Raw genomic sequence first — 16,741 nt, 5'->3', positions numbered from 1 at the left:
TATAATCTTTCTGCTATCCTATTTTTTTTTAATTTTTCAAATTTTCCTTAATAAAATAATGAGTTTAGGACAAAACAATAGAACTCATGTAAGAATCATAAATGTTGCAATATTAAACATTTATTAAGCCAAAAAATATCAGTTTAATAAAATTAAGATTTATAGCATGCTTTCCTCAAACTTTGTTAAAACTGTGCTGTCAGCAAATTCCCCAAATAACCGCATTAGATTTTTTTAAATTCCAATTTCCAATCCTCTGAAGTGAGAAGCTGGAGGCTATCAGAAAAAATAACTCATGGGTCTTAAGCATCACAATGGGAGACAGTCTAAGAAAGCTGCATCAGAACATTAGCATCCACATTTTAAACTGAATGATCGTTCTAAAGTGATGCTATAGGTATACCTGCCCTTCACTTCTAAATGATAGCCACTGCCTTCGTTCCTTAGCTCCCTCTCCAGCCATCAATGTCTTCAGAGTTCTTTCCTGCTATGAATGCTTCCGTTCAACCCGAATGGTCCTGTGCCACTGCTGTCCTTGTCTCCTCCCAGTTACTCTTTCCTTTCCATCCTCTGGGGTGCATGTATGCATAGAAACTCCCATACACACACACACACACACACACACACACACACACACACCCCTTAAAATTCTTACTATGGAAGCAAATGAACTTTTACTACACCTATGTTGGTCAGTTGGCTTTTTGGGAAGATACACACACACACACACACACACACACACACACACACACACACACACACACACTCTTTCATTCCAGTAGAACAGTGGTAAGCAAGAGTTCTCAGAACAATTCAAGTAACACTTACAGGCTGATCTTTTTGTTTTCATTTGAAATAAAAATTGCATTAAGAAAATTCATGAGGAAAAACCATATTTTAACAACTTTACTACTTTTATTAATGAAAAACTGCATTTGGAAGCTAAGGTAATTGTGGTGGATTATATTTTCCAAAGATGGCTGCAATAATGTCTCCATCTCAACAGGTTGTGACGTTGACCTTCTAACCATCATGAAGTAGGGTCTAGGGACTTCCCTAGTGGTCCAGTGGCTAAGACTCAGCACTTCCAATGCAGGGGGCCCAGGTTCGATCCCTGGTCAGGGAACTAGATGCCACATGCTGCAACTAAGAGTTCGCATGCCATGACTAAAGATCCCGCGTGCTGCAACTAAGACCTGGCGCAGACAAATAGATAAATATTAAAAAAAAAAAAAAGAAGTGGGGTCTATGCTCCCCACTTGAATCCTGTGGCTCTGGTGAAAATGATGCTATACAATAATATCTGATATGACATTTGAGGCAGCTTCTTTCTTGTTGGCTAGAATACTTGCTCCAGAACCCTAAACTGCCACGTAAGCATCACCTGTCTGAAAGCAACCAGGAGAGCTTAAAGTAGCCCATAGAGAGGCCTTGAGATGACATGAAGACAGAGGTGTTGGACTGGTCTCCAGCTGTTTCAGTTGTAGCCACTGTCATAATGAGGGAGCCAGAACTGTCAGCTGAGATTTTCTCAAATCCCAGAACCACAGAAACCAGAGGGATAATAATGTTATTTTAAGCTTCTAAATTTTGCAGTCATTTGTTATGCAGCAATAGATAATCAGAAGAGCACTATCTGGGCACACTTGGGATGTAGCAACATTCTTCCTCCCTGAAATTACATCCTGGGTTGTACTGCTATGTAAGAGCTCTTCATCATCTGTACTACAGGGAAGAGATTGTACACAGTGGCAGCAAGAATGCATTTCCCCTCCTCCTATGCTACAGCTGCTAAGGGCTCAGGGAAGTAAAATAGGGTGATCAATCATCCCTCTGAGACTGAGAGGTTTCCCCAAGACTGAGGATTTTTTTCCTGAAAGCAGCACTTTCAGTGCTAATACCACGAGAGTCCTGGGCACACTGGGATAGTTGGTCACCCTCGGAGTGAAGACCAACTGGCCTGGAAGGCTGGAAAAGCTACAGCATTTTGATTTACATATTAGCAATTGTGAATTAGGTTAGAATAAAATAATCCCCAAGAAGAGGCCGCTCCCCTGGGGAGCCTACAAAGCTAAGCTTTTTTTTTTTTTTTTTTTTTGCAGTATACGCAGGCCTCTCACTGATGTGGCCTATCCCGTTGCGGAGCACAGGCTCCAGACGCGCAGGCCTAGTGGCCATGGCTCATGGGCCTATCCACTCCGCGGCATGTGGGATCCTCCCGGACCGGGGCACGAACCCATGTCCCCTGCATCGGCAGGCGGACTCTCAACCACTGCGTCACCAGGGAAGCCCAAAGCTAAGCTTTTTGACTACACATTTGAAGAACCACCCCTGAAGCTAACAGAGTCACGCCACTGTGCAATGCTTGGCCTAAGCAGCCACCCACGCCTCCCTAGCTCATCATCCCAAGTGGCTCAAACCTACCCTCAGGGCTCAGGCCCTTAACTCATCTCACCAGAAAGAAATACAGCATTGCCCAAATACATGCATTCCACTCTCCCATTGCCTTAGAGACCTGTAAAAAAAAAAAAAGGTATAGCTATACATCTCTCTTCTTCTCAACTTTAAGTTAATGTAGGAAACCTGGGAAAGGAGACATTTCCTCCCCTGACCCCTGCTATAACTGTGGGGCTCAGCCACCCAGTGCAAAGAAAGAAGGAGATGCACTTGTTCAGCTAGCACTTCTTTCTCTCTCTCTCTCTGAGGGAAATCTGTCCTGGTTTGGTAAGGGCCAACTATTCATAAGCTACCTATAATACAGACAATATACTACATGGTGGAAAAGTATATTCACGTAAGTGTATTTCCCCAGGTTCTCTATTTCTTTTAAACAACAATTTATCTTATATTAGTCAATATTCCTAATTTAGTCAAAAATCATTCTTATTTTTTTGCTATAAAAAAAAAAGGCTAACTAAAGTTATACAAGCTTCAATTTCTCCTTCTGGGTAACGAACTTCTCTCTCATATAAGTGATTAAACCCTACCGAATGATTGCATTTGTACATTCACTAATCACCAGCAAGGAATACCTAATCAGCAGCATAAGAACTATAACCAAAGCCTTTAGATGTTAGCCCTTAATTGTCTGAAAAATACTAATACTCAGTTTATATTTTTAAAGAAAAATAAACCTCAAAATTTCTGATCTTATTCACTTAAGCTAGAGTCTTCAAACCACTGTGCAGAAGGGTGGAGGAAAGTGAAAACTAACTTTATTTCCAAGTTGAGGATGAATCTAGTCAAACGGGCCTGATCTCTAAGCAATTTCCTAATTTCCAGGGATATTTACAAGACCTGTGACCTCTTACCACCATCCAATTCAAATGTATAAAACTAATTAGCCAGCAAACTGAATTTATTTTAAAATGGCTTGTATATTTATGTATACAAAGGACAAATACAATTACACAAGCTAAAAATGCAATTAGGAAACTTGAGGAGGAAAAGGAGGGAGGTTAATTCACCCTTGGGAGCATATTCATGAGTCAAAGGCTTTTGACTTTGGAAAGTATGTCACTAAAAGAACTGTATTCCAACAGTTTGCATTTTCCTCAAGATCTATTGTGTGTATTTTTAGCAATTCTTAATAATACCATTAGAAAAACAGCATCTCACAAAATAACTTTTTATAGCTTCCAGTCTGGCTTTTCCCTTCCCAGTTGGAACAAAAGAACAATAAATATTAGTAGAGAAAAATCCTTTAAAAGTACAACATATTAACCTCGTCAGCAAAGACTGAAATACTAAAGATTTGCCTCCCTTAAATACTTCTATTATAAAAGTAATATTGCTTACTCTAGAAAATTTGGAAAAACAGAAAAAACAAAAAACCAACCATATAAATCAAAGTTTTATGTTTTATCTAAGTGATGACATTAAATAGGAATTTAAAGATCTAAATTATTGGTGTTTTTCTTGACAGTATTCAACTGTTAGGTTTTATACATTTTTAATAAGTAAGCATAAAAGGAAAAACGGTTGAGAGTTTTTCTAGTTCTAGGATATAAAATATTTTAATAGCTAAGATCTTTTTGATTAATTATTAAAAATTGTACCTTTTTAAACTAAAAAAGAGACACATGCTTATTGTAAAAAATTCAAATATCAAACATATAAAAATAGAAAGTTTACCCCCTTCTCATAAAAAAGTTTGCTTATCGCTTATATCTTTCCAAGTTTTTCCTTTACACCTAGAAATGATGACAGACAGAAAGAAAAATTGGGATCATATTACACACAGTTCTAAGCTTAATCCTTTTTGATACCTTAAAATTTCTGAGAGAAATAACTATTTAAATACTGAAAAGCTATACTGCATACTATACTATTTTGTTTGCTAAAAATACAATTCCATAAGTAAACAAGTAAGAGTACAAAAAGAAATACTGAACCAAAAAAGGGTGGGAGACTGGGTGGGGATGCCTTTTTAAATTCTATTTATTTTTTGAGGCAGCTATACATTCAAATATACATACTGAAGCAGCTATACATTCTGACAGCTGCTTCAGTCTCATTTAAAATAATCATGTGATACTACTTCTAGGATATCAATGATATATAAAAATTCAATACATACTTTTAAGCCTTTTATAATTTAAGTATAACAAATACAGAGAAGTATACAAATAAGTGTCCAGTTCAATCAAGAAATAGAACATTACTAGCACCTCTGAAGCCCCCTTAGTATCCTCTTTTACCTTTCCAAAGGTAACCAGTATCCTGATTCTAGCATCATAGAATTTTGCCTGTTTCTGGAGCTTTATATAAGTAGAATTATATACTGTGTATTCTTTTGTGAATGGGCTCCTTTATGGTTTACAAGATTCATCCATCCACATGTTTTGTGTAGTTGTAGCTTATTGTTTGTTGTACCATACCCACAAGATGAATATGCCACAACTTATTGATTCATTCTACTGTTGATGGACATTTCGGTTGCTTCTAGTTATTAGCTCTTTCAAATAATGCAGGCACAAACATTCTTGCACATGATTTTTGGTACATATGTGCACATGCTCTTGCTGGATATATACTGCCTAGAAGAGTAACTGCTTGATCATAGGATAAGAGTAGACTCAGCTTTAGTGAATATTGTCAGTTTTCCAAGGTGATTGTGCAACATTCACTCCCACCAGTAGTGTATGTGCATTCGTTAGTATGTATCAGCTACTGGTATAAAGAAATACAATTGATTTTTGAATAGTGCCCTTAGATCCAGCAGTCTTAGAAACTCACTTATTAATGCAATTTTTTGTATACTGATCTCCAGGATGATACTAAAGATGTTCCATATATTTCATAAGTATGCTGCATTGATTTATTCACAAAAATGTACACCTATGGTTTAACAAGTCCCCTGCAAATTCAATATTTATTTTGAGTCATCCTAACAATCATCATTGAATACTATACACTGGGCACATCCCTGGTAACTGGAGATACAATAATGAATAAGATACAGCTTTAGCTCTGACAGTGGTAGAATTCAGATATTTTCCTCAAGTTATCATATTCTGCTCCTCCCAATCATAGACTTAATTTTTCAGAGTTGATTAGTCTTCCACCAATTGCTTAGCTATGTGATTTTAGCCTGTTACTTAACCTCTCTGGATGTCAGTTTTCTCCTCCATAAAATAAAGGAATTGAATCATGATGCCTTTCAGTCTAAAATTTTAACATTATTGCTGAAGTTCTCTCACTTCAGGGCTAAATTCTTCTTTGGGCTTTTTGAGTTTTGGAGTCTACCTCAAGCCACCTCAGCTCCTTTGCTTTCTTGATCATCTCATGCTCCAAAGTAAAAAAAACATTTTTTTTTCTCCACTGCCCCACTCCTCCTTCCCTGGCTACCCCAGTTGTCTCTGACACTTAAAACACCCACACCCTATCACTGTAGCAGGTAAGGTCTGTGTCTCTTTTTTTTAATCAATCAATTTCAGAATTTCTCTCCCTTGCCAAAGGCAGGAAAGGAAGATATTTAACAATTGCGAAGTACCTATTATGTGACTCAACTGTGCCAGTCAACTGAGGTGAATTTCTCATTATAATCCTCACAATAATCATACACAGAACAAAGTAATCATTTTTATATCCCTATTTTACAGTTAAAGAAATGTATGAGGGAGGTTATTACTATTTTTTTTTTTAATCACTGCCATGGGTTGAATTGTGTCCCCTGCAAATTCATATGTTGAAGGCCTAATCCTAGTACCTCAGAATGGGACAGTATTTGTAGATAAGAGCCTTTGAAAGGTGACTGCATTAAAATGAGGTGTTTATGTGGGCCCTAATCCAATATAACTGGTGACACAGACGTGTGTGCATAAAGGAAGGACCATGTGAAGACGGAGGGAGAAGAGAGCCATCTACAAGTCAAGGAGAGAGGCCTCAGAGAAAATCAACCCCATCAACACCTTGATCTTGGACTTCTAGCCTCCAGAGCTGTGAGAAAATACATTTCTGTTGCTTGAGCCACCCAGGCTGTGGTATTTTGTTATGGTAGCCCTAGTGAAACAATACAATCACTAATACTCTTGGTCCATTAATAAGCATACAGGAAGGCATTTTTTAAAAAAGAGTAAAAAAGGAAATAATAGTTGTGAGATTAAAAAAAAAAAAGCCAGGACTGAAGCTAAAAACCACACCTATATATTCTTGCTTCTAAGCTGAGCCACAAATCTTACCCTTTCTGCAGCTACAGTCGGAAGGGAAAACAGTTTTCCTTTGAATTCATCGAGCTCCAGAGAGGCCACATAGTTTGTAGGTAGCTGAGCCATGATTTGCCCAGATCATTCTTGCCCCCAAATCCATGGTCTTCCCACCATGTCACACTGCTTTATTAAGCAGTAGCCACAGGTTCATTTTTCTTTCACCTTATACAATTTACAGGATTAATTTTTGCTCCCCAACTCCTCCATCCCTGTCCCAAAGTAATTACCTCTGCCTGGTATAAATATGCTAATTGCTCTTCTAGAGATCCACGCTGTATGATTCAATTTTTTAAAAAATTTTTATTTATTTATTTGGCTGTGCCGGGTCTTAGTTGCGGCACACAGGATCTTCGTTGCTGCATGCGCGATCTTCATTGCGGCATGCGCGATCTTTAGTTGCAGCATGTGAACTCTTAGTTGCGATATGTGGGTTCTAGTTCCCCGACCAGGGATCGAACCCGGGCCCCCTGCATTGCGAGTGCGGAGTCTTAGCCACTGGACCACCAGGAAGTCCCCATACTGTATGATTCTATTATGATTTCCTTCAGGTATTTAGTCCAAAACTGTGTATGAGATATATGCAACTATACTAAATCTACACTTTAATGGGTTGTATTACAGTAAACTTCCATTATATAGGACATTTTCTATGTTTAAAGTGTCTGGCCAACTCACAGTTCACTGTTTTTATGACCTTTACTTGATTATCTAAACTGATGTAGTCACTCTTGGAAGGTAAACTCCAAGAGAGCAGGGGCTGCCTGCTTAACTCGGGGCACAGCACCATATACCCACGGGCCCACAAAGTAGGACTGGAGTCCAATGATTATGATGATCTCCCCTCTCTCATGAGTAGAAAAAGGAAAGTACAAACTAATCTCTGATGATTACCCTCTTCTGCAACTACACATGAAGATTCTGCTCATATTTTAAAAGATCTCATAATAAGACTACCATAAAACCAGTAAGAGAATTTGAGATGTAAATAAGTGGGTCTATCTTTATCATCAACATCATCAAAGAGCAAACAGTGATATACGGGTGTACCTTGTGCCAGAAACCATTCTAAACTCTTTATATTCCTCTTAACCAATCTAAAAGGTAGGCATTATTATTAACATTCTCATTTTACAGATGGATAAGGAAATAAAGCACAGAGAAGTTATGAAACTTGCCCACTGTACAGAGCACAAAAGTTGTAGACTCAGGATTCAAACCCAAGTGTTCATATTCTTAACTACTTTGCCATGTTGCTACCCCAGGATATGTCCAAGCAACCAGGGCTCTTGCTTGGATATACAAAGCAATGCAAAATTCATGTGGGCTTGGGAGGGAGGGAGACGCAAGAGGGAAGAGATATGGGGACATATCTATAGGTATAACTGATTCACTTTGTTATATAGCAGAAACTAACACACCATTGTAAAGCAATTATACTCCAATAAAGATGTTTAAAAAATAAAATAAAATAAAAATAAAATGATTTTAAAAAAACCCAAAATTCATGTGAGCTTATTGGGAAGTTCTTGCAGTACTCTGTTAACCTGCTGGGGAAAGTCCTACTTCTGTTGCTCATATTCTAACCAAGTAAGGCATCTAGTCTTGACGATTATCTGGAGAAGCAGCTACAATAATTAAGATAACAGAAACAGATTTGGGTTTCAAGCCTGTTAAGTTCTATGAGACAAGGATCATATCTATGTTGTTTATTATTGTGTCCCCAGTACCTAGCACAGCATCCAGTACATAGTAAATGCTTGGTAAATACTGATTAACTGAACGGATCATTAGCAAACTCATCTATGTGCAATGCTTAGGTATAAGTTGGTATGTTAGGAACTACAGAAAGAAGCCAACCAGTACAGTCCTCTGAACTTTTATGGGAATTGACTTAGCAAGATTCTTGCTAAAACTGGACTCAGCACGGATGGACACAGACATTGTAGGCCAAAGTTGAAGCCGAGTAGAGAATAGGGGTCAGAAGAGGCTAACTAAAGTATGGTTCAGGAAAGTCTTTGTTAAAACTCAGCTGAGACAGGAACTCAGCCAAGAAGTTCTGTCTCCTCCAAGTAAGAGTTCCATCCCTAAGCAGGATTTCCTCACACCAAAGAGATAAAACAGAAAATATTTCCACAACCATAAAACAAAAGTCCTGGGCTATGTTGATTAGGTTGATTATACCCACCACAACCAATTCATGTAGCTTGGGGAATGGCACAAGCTAACTGGTTTGGGTTTGAGTTTCTTAAATCAATGCAAGTGGCAGGGAAGATGGAAATACCCTGGTGAGTAGACCAGTGGTTCTCAACACTGGCTGCATATTAGCTTTAGCTGGGAATCATTTAGAAAGTGCCGCTCCACTCCCAGGCATTTTTGCGGGGGAGGATTTGGTTGGCTGAATTTGTCTCTTGTTTGAAGCTCCTTCAGCGATTCTAATGGGCAGCCAAGGCTGAGAATCATTGGCTCAGCCTAATCGGGCCCCACCTCTGATCAGTTCCATCCAAATCAAATGACTACTACACAAAAGCAGAAAGATGAAATGGATTTGGGGGAAATAAACACAATGTCCACCACAGGTGGTAACTAAAGCCACAGGATGACGGAGGGTTGCTCTTTATGATCCTAGACTCACAGAGCCAGAGATTGGTAGCATTGATACCCTTCTTGTTTATGTTTGAATAAAGTGAGGTGAAAAGGAAATCAGCATTACTCTGCAATGGGGGTAATGGACATAAAAGCCTATGTGTTGTCAAGCACTATTTGAATGAACAAAGGAAAAAAAATAAAATAACAAGGAAACAAAGGATTGATAAAACTTAATGTGGGCTAGAGGAATGTTCTAAAGCTGGAGTAGTTTGAGTAGATGAAAAGAGTTTGGAACAAATCTGCCTAGAAAAAAAACTATGGGAATGTACAGAAAGGATAGAAGGAGACCTGGTGGTAAGATACTACAAATGAGTCCAGCAAAGGATTACAACATCTCAAACACAATGACCATAAGTTTATAGATGACCATAAGTTTTCAACTCACATCTCCCATTGTAAATGAGGTGACATCTTTATTTTTTTGAACACCACCATGATTTGGAACATCCCAATATTCCTTTGAAATAATAAGTTTCTGAATATGTCACTAAAAATATTTTCAAAGTAACTAATTACAAAAAATTAAAAAAGAAGGAGGCAAAGTACCAGCATCTGGCACACCTCATCAAGCACACCTCATCAAGCTCAGCAAGTGTAGCACTAAGGCCAGCACAACAGTTGTAGGGTCTTCCTGTCAGTGTTTGGAACTTTGAGATGGAACCATGGTCCTTCAATCACACCACCACTCTTACCACCTCTAAAAGGAAAGGTGAAACAGCTGACTGTGGCAACTGCTGCTGTGAACCAGAGGTCTTGTTCAAAATGTCAATGACTTACTTTCTCTTCCATATGCTTTACCTTAGACATACTGATTTCTAGAAAATATGTGGACTCTAGTAAAGTATGGTATTTATCATCTTTAAGCTATCAGGAAACAGGAAATTGTGGAAAGCAAAAATCTGTACTGACTGTCAACCTGGTCAAGACTTTGAGTGCCGTTAGCTTATCAGTTTCCTGATAAGACTTAATTAATTTGGATGATCTAAGATATCAGTGTGCATCCCAAATAGCTATGTGGCAGGATGGTGAGCAACAGAATTGATGAAGTCATGTCCTATCAAATTGTTTTGGCACAGAAACGGAAAACAAAACAAAGAATCCTAATGTTTGTAAGAAGAGACTGTTTCTGTTCATCAGAAAAGTGGTAATCTTTGAGCCAAGGGATGCTACAGAGAGGTTACATGTTTTCTATTTGTTATACAGAGGATGCCCCAAGGCCATTTAATCAAGAAAATAAATATTTAATCATGGTTATCTTTGTAAAACTGCCACAGAAGAATAAAAATTACAACAGCTACCATTTATTGGTAGTTAATTTTACAACAACCTATAAAGATAGAATTATTGGCCTCAATTCACCAATGCAGTACTGGAAATTTAAAAAGATCAAATATTCTGATCTCTACTTGTCTGGAGTTATTTAGCTCATAGGGCGCAGAAGACCTGAACTCAGGTCTGCAGACCATGTGCTCTTCACCATTACACATACCTCCTATGTTCAGAATAAGACACAGAACAAAACAAAAGTTCAAAAATTCCACCACCCTTAAATATTTTGGTAATTACGATTTTGCAATAACCTATTGCTGACTCAGTATGTAGAAGCAACTTCTAATAAAATTCCCAGACCTGGTGGCGCAGTGGTTGGGAGTCCGCCTGCCGATGCAAGGGATACGGGTTCGTACCCTGGTCCGGGAAGATCCCACATGCCGCGGAGCGGCTGGGTCCGTGGGCCATGGTCGCTGGGCCTGCGTGTCCGGAGCCTGTGCTCCGCAGCGGGAGAGGCCACAACAGTGAGAGGCCCACGTATAAAAAAAAAAAAAAAAAAGAAAGAAAATTCCCAGAGCATATTACCTCAACTCCATATGATTTGTCATTTATTTATATCCTACTGTGTCATACAAGGGTTAATGTGGCTTCTTAAAAATATGGCATCTTACCATTTGTAAATTCAATTTCACCATTTAATTATCAGTGACAAATAAAGAGTAATTTGACAGAACCAACCAAAGCTTTAATTGCATAGAAACTTTGACTTAGAAATTCCATTTATAGGAATCCAACCTACAGAAAACACTGACTCATGCAACTAAAAATACATTTGTAAACAGGCTTTTTAAGCATTATTTAAAAAGCAAAAAACTAGAATAAACCTAAGTATAAAATAACAGATTAGTTATAAAAATGATAGTGCAGCTATAATGGGAAATACAAAGCAGCCATTTAAAAGAATGAGATAGAGTCATATTTGAGATCAAAAGATTTCTAGGATACCTCCAAGGGATAAAAGCACAAGTCAGATTAAGATGTAACTATTACCCCACTGATTTACAACAAAACAAAACTGTATGTTTAGGCATATACAGAGACAGGTATGCATATAAATGCTTGAAAATATACACTAACTTTTTTCCAGCTTTACTGAGATATAATTGACATATCACATTGTGTAAGTTTAAGTTGTTTAACTGATACACTTGGTATATTGCAAAATGATTACCACAGTAGCATTGGTTAATACCTCCATCATCTTACATAATTACCATTTCTTTTTTTGTGGTGAGAATATTTAAGATCTACTCTCTTGGCAACTTTCAAGTATATAATACAGTATCCTTAACTATAATCACCATACTGTACATTAGTCATCTCGTAACTGAAAAGTTTGTAAACTTTAACCAACATTTCCTCATTTCCCCCATTCCCAAGCCTCTGGTGACCACCAATCTACTCTCTGTTTCTATCAGTTCAGCTTTTTTAGATTCCACATATGAGTGATATCATCCAGTATTTGTCCTTCTCGTGTCTGACTTACTTCACTTAGCAGAATGCCCTCAGGGTTCATCTATTTTGTCACAAGTGGCAGGATTTCCTTCTTTCTCTTGGCTGAAAAATATTCCTCTGTGTGTGTGTGTGTGTGTGTGTGTGTGTGTGTGTGTGTGTGCCACGTCTTTTTTATCCATTCACCCATTGATTGACACTTAGGTTGTTTCCACAGGTTGGCTACTGTGAATAATTCTGCAAGGAACATGGGAATGCAGATATCTCTTCAAGATAGTGATTTCATCTCCTTTGAATAAATACCCAGAAGTGGGACTGCTGTGTGATATACTAGCTCTCTTTTTATTTGAGGAACTTCCATACTGTTTTCCATAGCGGCTGCACCAATTTACAGCCCCATCAACATTACACAAGGGTTTCCTTTTCTCCATATTCTCCCCAACACATAGCTCTTATCCTTTTGAGAGCAGCCATTTTAATAAATGTGAGGTGTTATCTCATTGTGGTTTTGATTTGCATTTCCCTGATGTGATTATTGATGATGAGTTTCTTTCCATGTATCTATTGGCCATTTGTATGTCTTCTTTGGAAAAATGTCTATTCAGTTCCTCTGCCCATTTTTTGAAGTACCCTATTACCAGTGTAATGTTGACTAGTTCTCCCTGCAGATCTGTTAGTATTTGCTTAATATACCTAGGTGCTTCAATGTTGCATGCGTATGTATTTATGATTGTTATATCTTCTTGATGAATTGATCATTTTATCATTATAATGATCTTCTTTGCCTCTTATTGCAGTTTTTAATTTAAAGTCTATTTTGTCTGATGTAAGTATAGCTATCCCTGCTCTCTTTTGGTTTCCACTTGCATTTAGTATCTTTTTTCATCCCTTCACTTTGAGCCTAGGTGTCCTTAAAACTCAAGTGAGTCTCTTGTAGGCAGCATATAGTTTGGTCTTTTTTTTTTTTAATCCATTCAGCTACTCTATATCTTTTGACTGGAGAGTTAACCCATTTACATTTAGAGTAATTATTGATAGGTAAGGACTTACTAATGCCATCTTATTAATTGTTCTATGGCTGTTTTATAGTTCCCTTGTTCCTCTCTTGCTGCCTTCCTTTGTGAAAAGATAATTTTCCTAGTGGTATGCTATGACTCCCTTCTCTTTATCTTCTGTGAATTTTTGTTTTGTGGTTACTATGAGGCTTACACAAAATATATTACAGATACAACAGTCTATCTTACACTGATAACAACTTAACTTCAATCACATGCAAAAACTCTACCATTTTACTACCCAATCTCTTTTGTTTTTGATGTCACAGGTTTACCGATTTTATATTACGTACTCATTAAAAAATTACTGTTGCTATATAGTTATTTTTAATACTCTTGTCCTTTAAGCTTTATACTAGAGTTAAGTGGCTAAAACACCACCATATTACAGGATTAGGGTATTCTGAATTTGACTATGTACTTACCTTTACCAGTGTGCTGTATATTTTCATATGTTTTCATGTTACTAATTACTGTCCTTTCATTTCAGTTTGAAGAACTCCTTTCAGCATTTCTTGTCAGGCAGTTCTAGCGGTAATAAACTTCCTCAGCTTCCGTTTGTCTGAGAAAGTTGTTACCTATACTTTACTTCAAAAGAGCAACTCTTGGTTGGCAAATTTTTTTAATTTCAGCACTTTGAAATAAAACACATCCCACTCTCTCCTGGCCTGTAAGGTTTCTACTGAAAAATCTGCTGCTAGTCTTACAGAGGTTCCCCTATAAGTTACAAGTTTCTTAACTCTTGTAGCTTTTAAGATTCTCTCTTTGTCTTTGATTTCTGACAGTTTTTTTTAAATAAATTTATTTATTTTATTGATTTATTTTTGGCTGCATTGGGTCTTTGTTGCTGCGTGTGGGCTTTCTCTAGTTGTGGCGAGCGGGGGCTACTCTTCATGGTGGTGCGTGGGCTTCTCATTGTGGTGGCTTCTCTTGTTGCGGAGCCTGGGCTCTAGGCACTTGGGCTTCAGTATTTGTAGCATGCGGGCTCAGTAGTTGTGGCTCTCGGGCTCTAGAGCACAGGCTCAGTAGTTGTGGCACATGGGCTTAGTTGCTCCACGGCATGTGGGATATTCCCGGACCAGGGATCAAACCCATGTCCCCTGCACCAGCAGGCGGATTCTCAACCACTGCGCCACCAGGGAAGCCCCAGACAGTTTTATTATAATGTGTCTTGGAGAGGATTCTTTGAGTTTGTTTGATGACCTATAAGCTTCATGAACCTGGATATCCAAATCTCTCTCCAGAATTGGGAAGTTTTCTGCCATTATTTCTTTAAATAAACTTCTATCCCCTTTCCCTCTCTTCTCCTCTGGAACCCCAATAATTCACAGACTGTTTCTTTTGATGGTATCCCATAGATTATGTAGTCTTTCTTTATTCTTTTTTCTTTGTTCTCCTCCGATTGGATAATTTTAAAGTCCCTGTCTTCAGTCTCACTGATTCTTTCTTCTCCTTGATGAGGTGTGATACTGGATGCTCTCTATTGCACTTTTTTTTTCATTTCATTCATTGTGTTCTTCAGCCTCACAATTTCTGTTTGGTTCTTTTTTATGATTTCTATCTATTAAACTTCGCGCTTTGTGTATTGTTTTCCTGATTTTGTTGAATTGTCTTCATGTGTTTTCCTAAAGCCACCGAGTTTCCTTAAAACAGCTATTTTGAATTCCTTATGGTGTAAATCCCATATCTCCGTGTCTTTGGGACTAGTTATTGGAAGATTATTGTGATACTTTGGTGGTGTCACTTTTCCTTGATTTTTTGTGTTCCTTGATGTTTTGTGTTGCTGTCTTCACATCTGAAGTAACAGTCACTCCTCTAGTCTATACTAAGTGCTTTCAGGACAGAAATACCTTCCATAAGCCCTACTAGGGATTTTGAGGCTTTCTCAGACCTTCTAAGCAGGGGTCCCCAACCCCCAGGCCACAGACCAGTATCGGTCCACGGCCTCTTAGGAACCGGGCCACACAGGAGGTGAGCAGTGTCGGTGAGTGAGTGAGGCTTCATCTGCCGCTCCCCATCGCTTGCATTACTGCCTGAACCATCTCCCCTCCCCATCCATGGAAACCAGTCCCTGGCACCAGAAAGGTTGGAGACCGCTTCTTCTAAGGATACACCTGCTTGATAATTCTTGCTCCCTCTTGTGGAAGAATTTTTAAGCTTGTATGCCTTCTCTGGATCCTGCAACACACGAAGCTGAGTGCTGACAGCCTCCCTTTTGTTTTCCCAAAGGTGGCACTAAAGCTCAAGTTTGTGGTCTCTCCCTGGTCCGCATATTCAGGTTGACTTTCTGAACATGCTCACAAATCATGTGCTAAAGCTCACTCTTAGGAGCACACACAGGGCACCAGCCCCAGAGTGGAGGGGTTGCGGGGGAGAGTACATAAAGCACTGGGAATGACTTGGACCAGTTGGGGGGGGGATCTGTGGGCAAGGTGTCCCAGGGGCTGGTAGGAAGCCTTCTTGATGGTGTCCATGAAGCAGTCAGTAGGATCCACCTCCCTTTAATGTCCTCCAAGAGTCCTATCTGCTGCTTTACCAGCCTCTTCCCATCCTCCAGTCATGTACCTCCAGATTCAGTACTCTGGATGGGGCAAAAGATAAATGAGCCTCTTTGGAAGCATCTGCATAGCTGGGGAAGCTGGAAGATCATTCACGTACTCTTTGCCCTGCAGGAGAACTCACAGGCCAAGATCCCTCTTGGTCCCAAGCTGTGCTGCCTTGGGGGGACAGTGATGTGGATAAAGTCAAAATATTACTCTTATCCTCTCCAATGCATCCAAATTCGTATTTGTTTTTTGCTCCAGCAGTGTGGTAGAACCTCTCCACTAGAAATCTGGACATCCACAAAGGCTCTCCCTAGTCCTTGAGTGATTGTTTAAGATAGTGTTTCCAGGGGCTCCCAAACCATGGTCAGGATGGCTGGAGCTGGTTCATGGGCCACTGCAGGGTCCACAGAAAGGACCGAGGTCTGTATGTGTTGCCTGACACATGGGTGGGCAAGCCTCCTCCCAGGTCCCTTGGTGTATGGTGCTGAATCTGACAGCTCTCACAAAGGTCTGTGGATGGATGCCAAACTGTTGGTGGTGGAGGGGGAAACATGAACAAGAGGCATCTTATTCAGCCAAGATGCTGATGTTACTCCTCCACATTCAATTTTTAACAGTGGTTACACCTGAAAAGGAAAGTAGTAATGAGGTTGGGGTGGAAGGTAACGGGGAGAGAATGTGAGGAGCAGTGAAGGGGGAACTTTCAATATGCAATATATATACATTAATATGATGTTTGGATTTTTTAACCTAGCACACATTCATATATCTCTCATGAAATTTTAGAAAAGGAAAGATCTTAGAGAACTCCATGTATTGTGCCCAAATAGTGGTGCTCAGAAAAAGCTGATAGCTATCTTACTGAAATCACAGCTATTATACATTTCCAGCTCTGTCATAACAAAGAAATTTTTAATTAATATTCCATTCTTCTTCTGCTGTTTACTTTATCCAAGAAAACCAGAGTTCTCATTCTGGAGGTAAAAAAAGAAAAACATAAGAA

The 16,741-nt window shown here is 38.9% G+C and overlaps 1 protein-coding gene across 3 annotated transcripts in view; it reads right to left on the bottom strand.

The window, feature by feature from the left end:
- Positions 1 to 16,741, bottom strand: part of AFG1L (AFG1 like ATPase) — a 188,324-nt gene that overhangs the window by 65,597 nt on the left and 105,986 nt on the right. Inside the window, exon 8 of one of the 3 annotated variants that reach the window (XM_024755879.1) lies at positions 2,456 to 2,515. The exons of the other annotated variants lie outside the window; for them this stretch is intronic. Coding sequence (XP_024611647.1) covers positions 2,456 to 2,515 — 60 coding nt within the window. The remainder of the gene's footprint in view (positions 1 to 2,455; positions 2,516 to 16,741) is intronic. 3 annotated transcript variants of the gene reach the window in all.

Source organism: Neophocaena asiaeorientalis, unplaced genomic scaffold (genome assembly GCF_003031525.2).
Source record: "Neophocaena asiaeorientalis asiaeorientalis breed wild unplaced genomic scaffold, Neophocaena_asiaeorientalis_V1.1 scaffold105, whole genome shotgun sequence".
NCBI classification, from domain to species: domain Eukaryota; kingdom Metazoa; phylum Chordata; class Mammalia; order Artiodactyla; family Phocoenidae; genus Neophocaena; species Neophocaena asiaeorientalis.
This window is presented reverse-complemented; position numbering and strand designations above follow the sequence as displayed.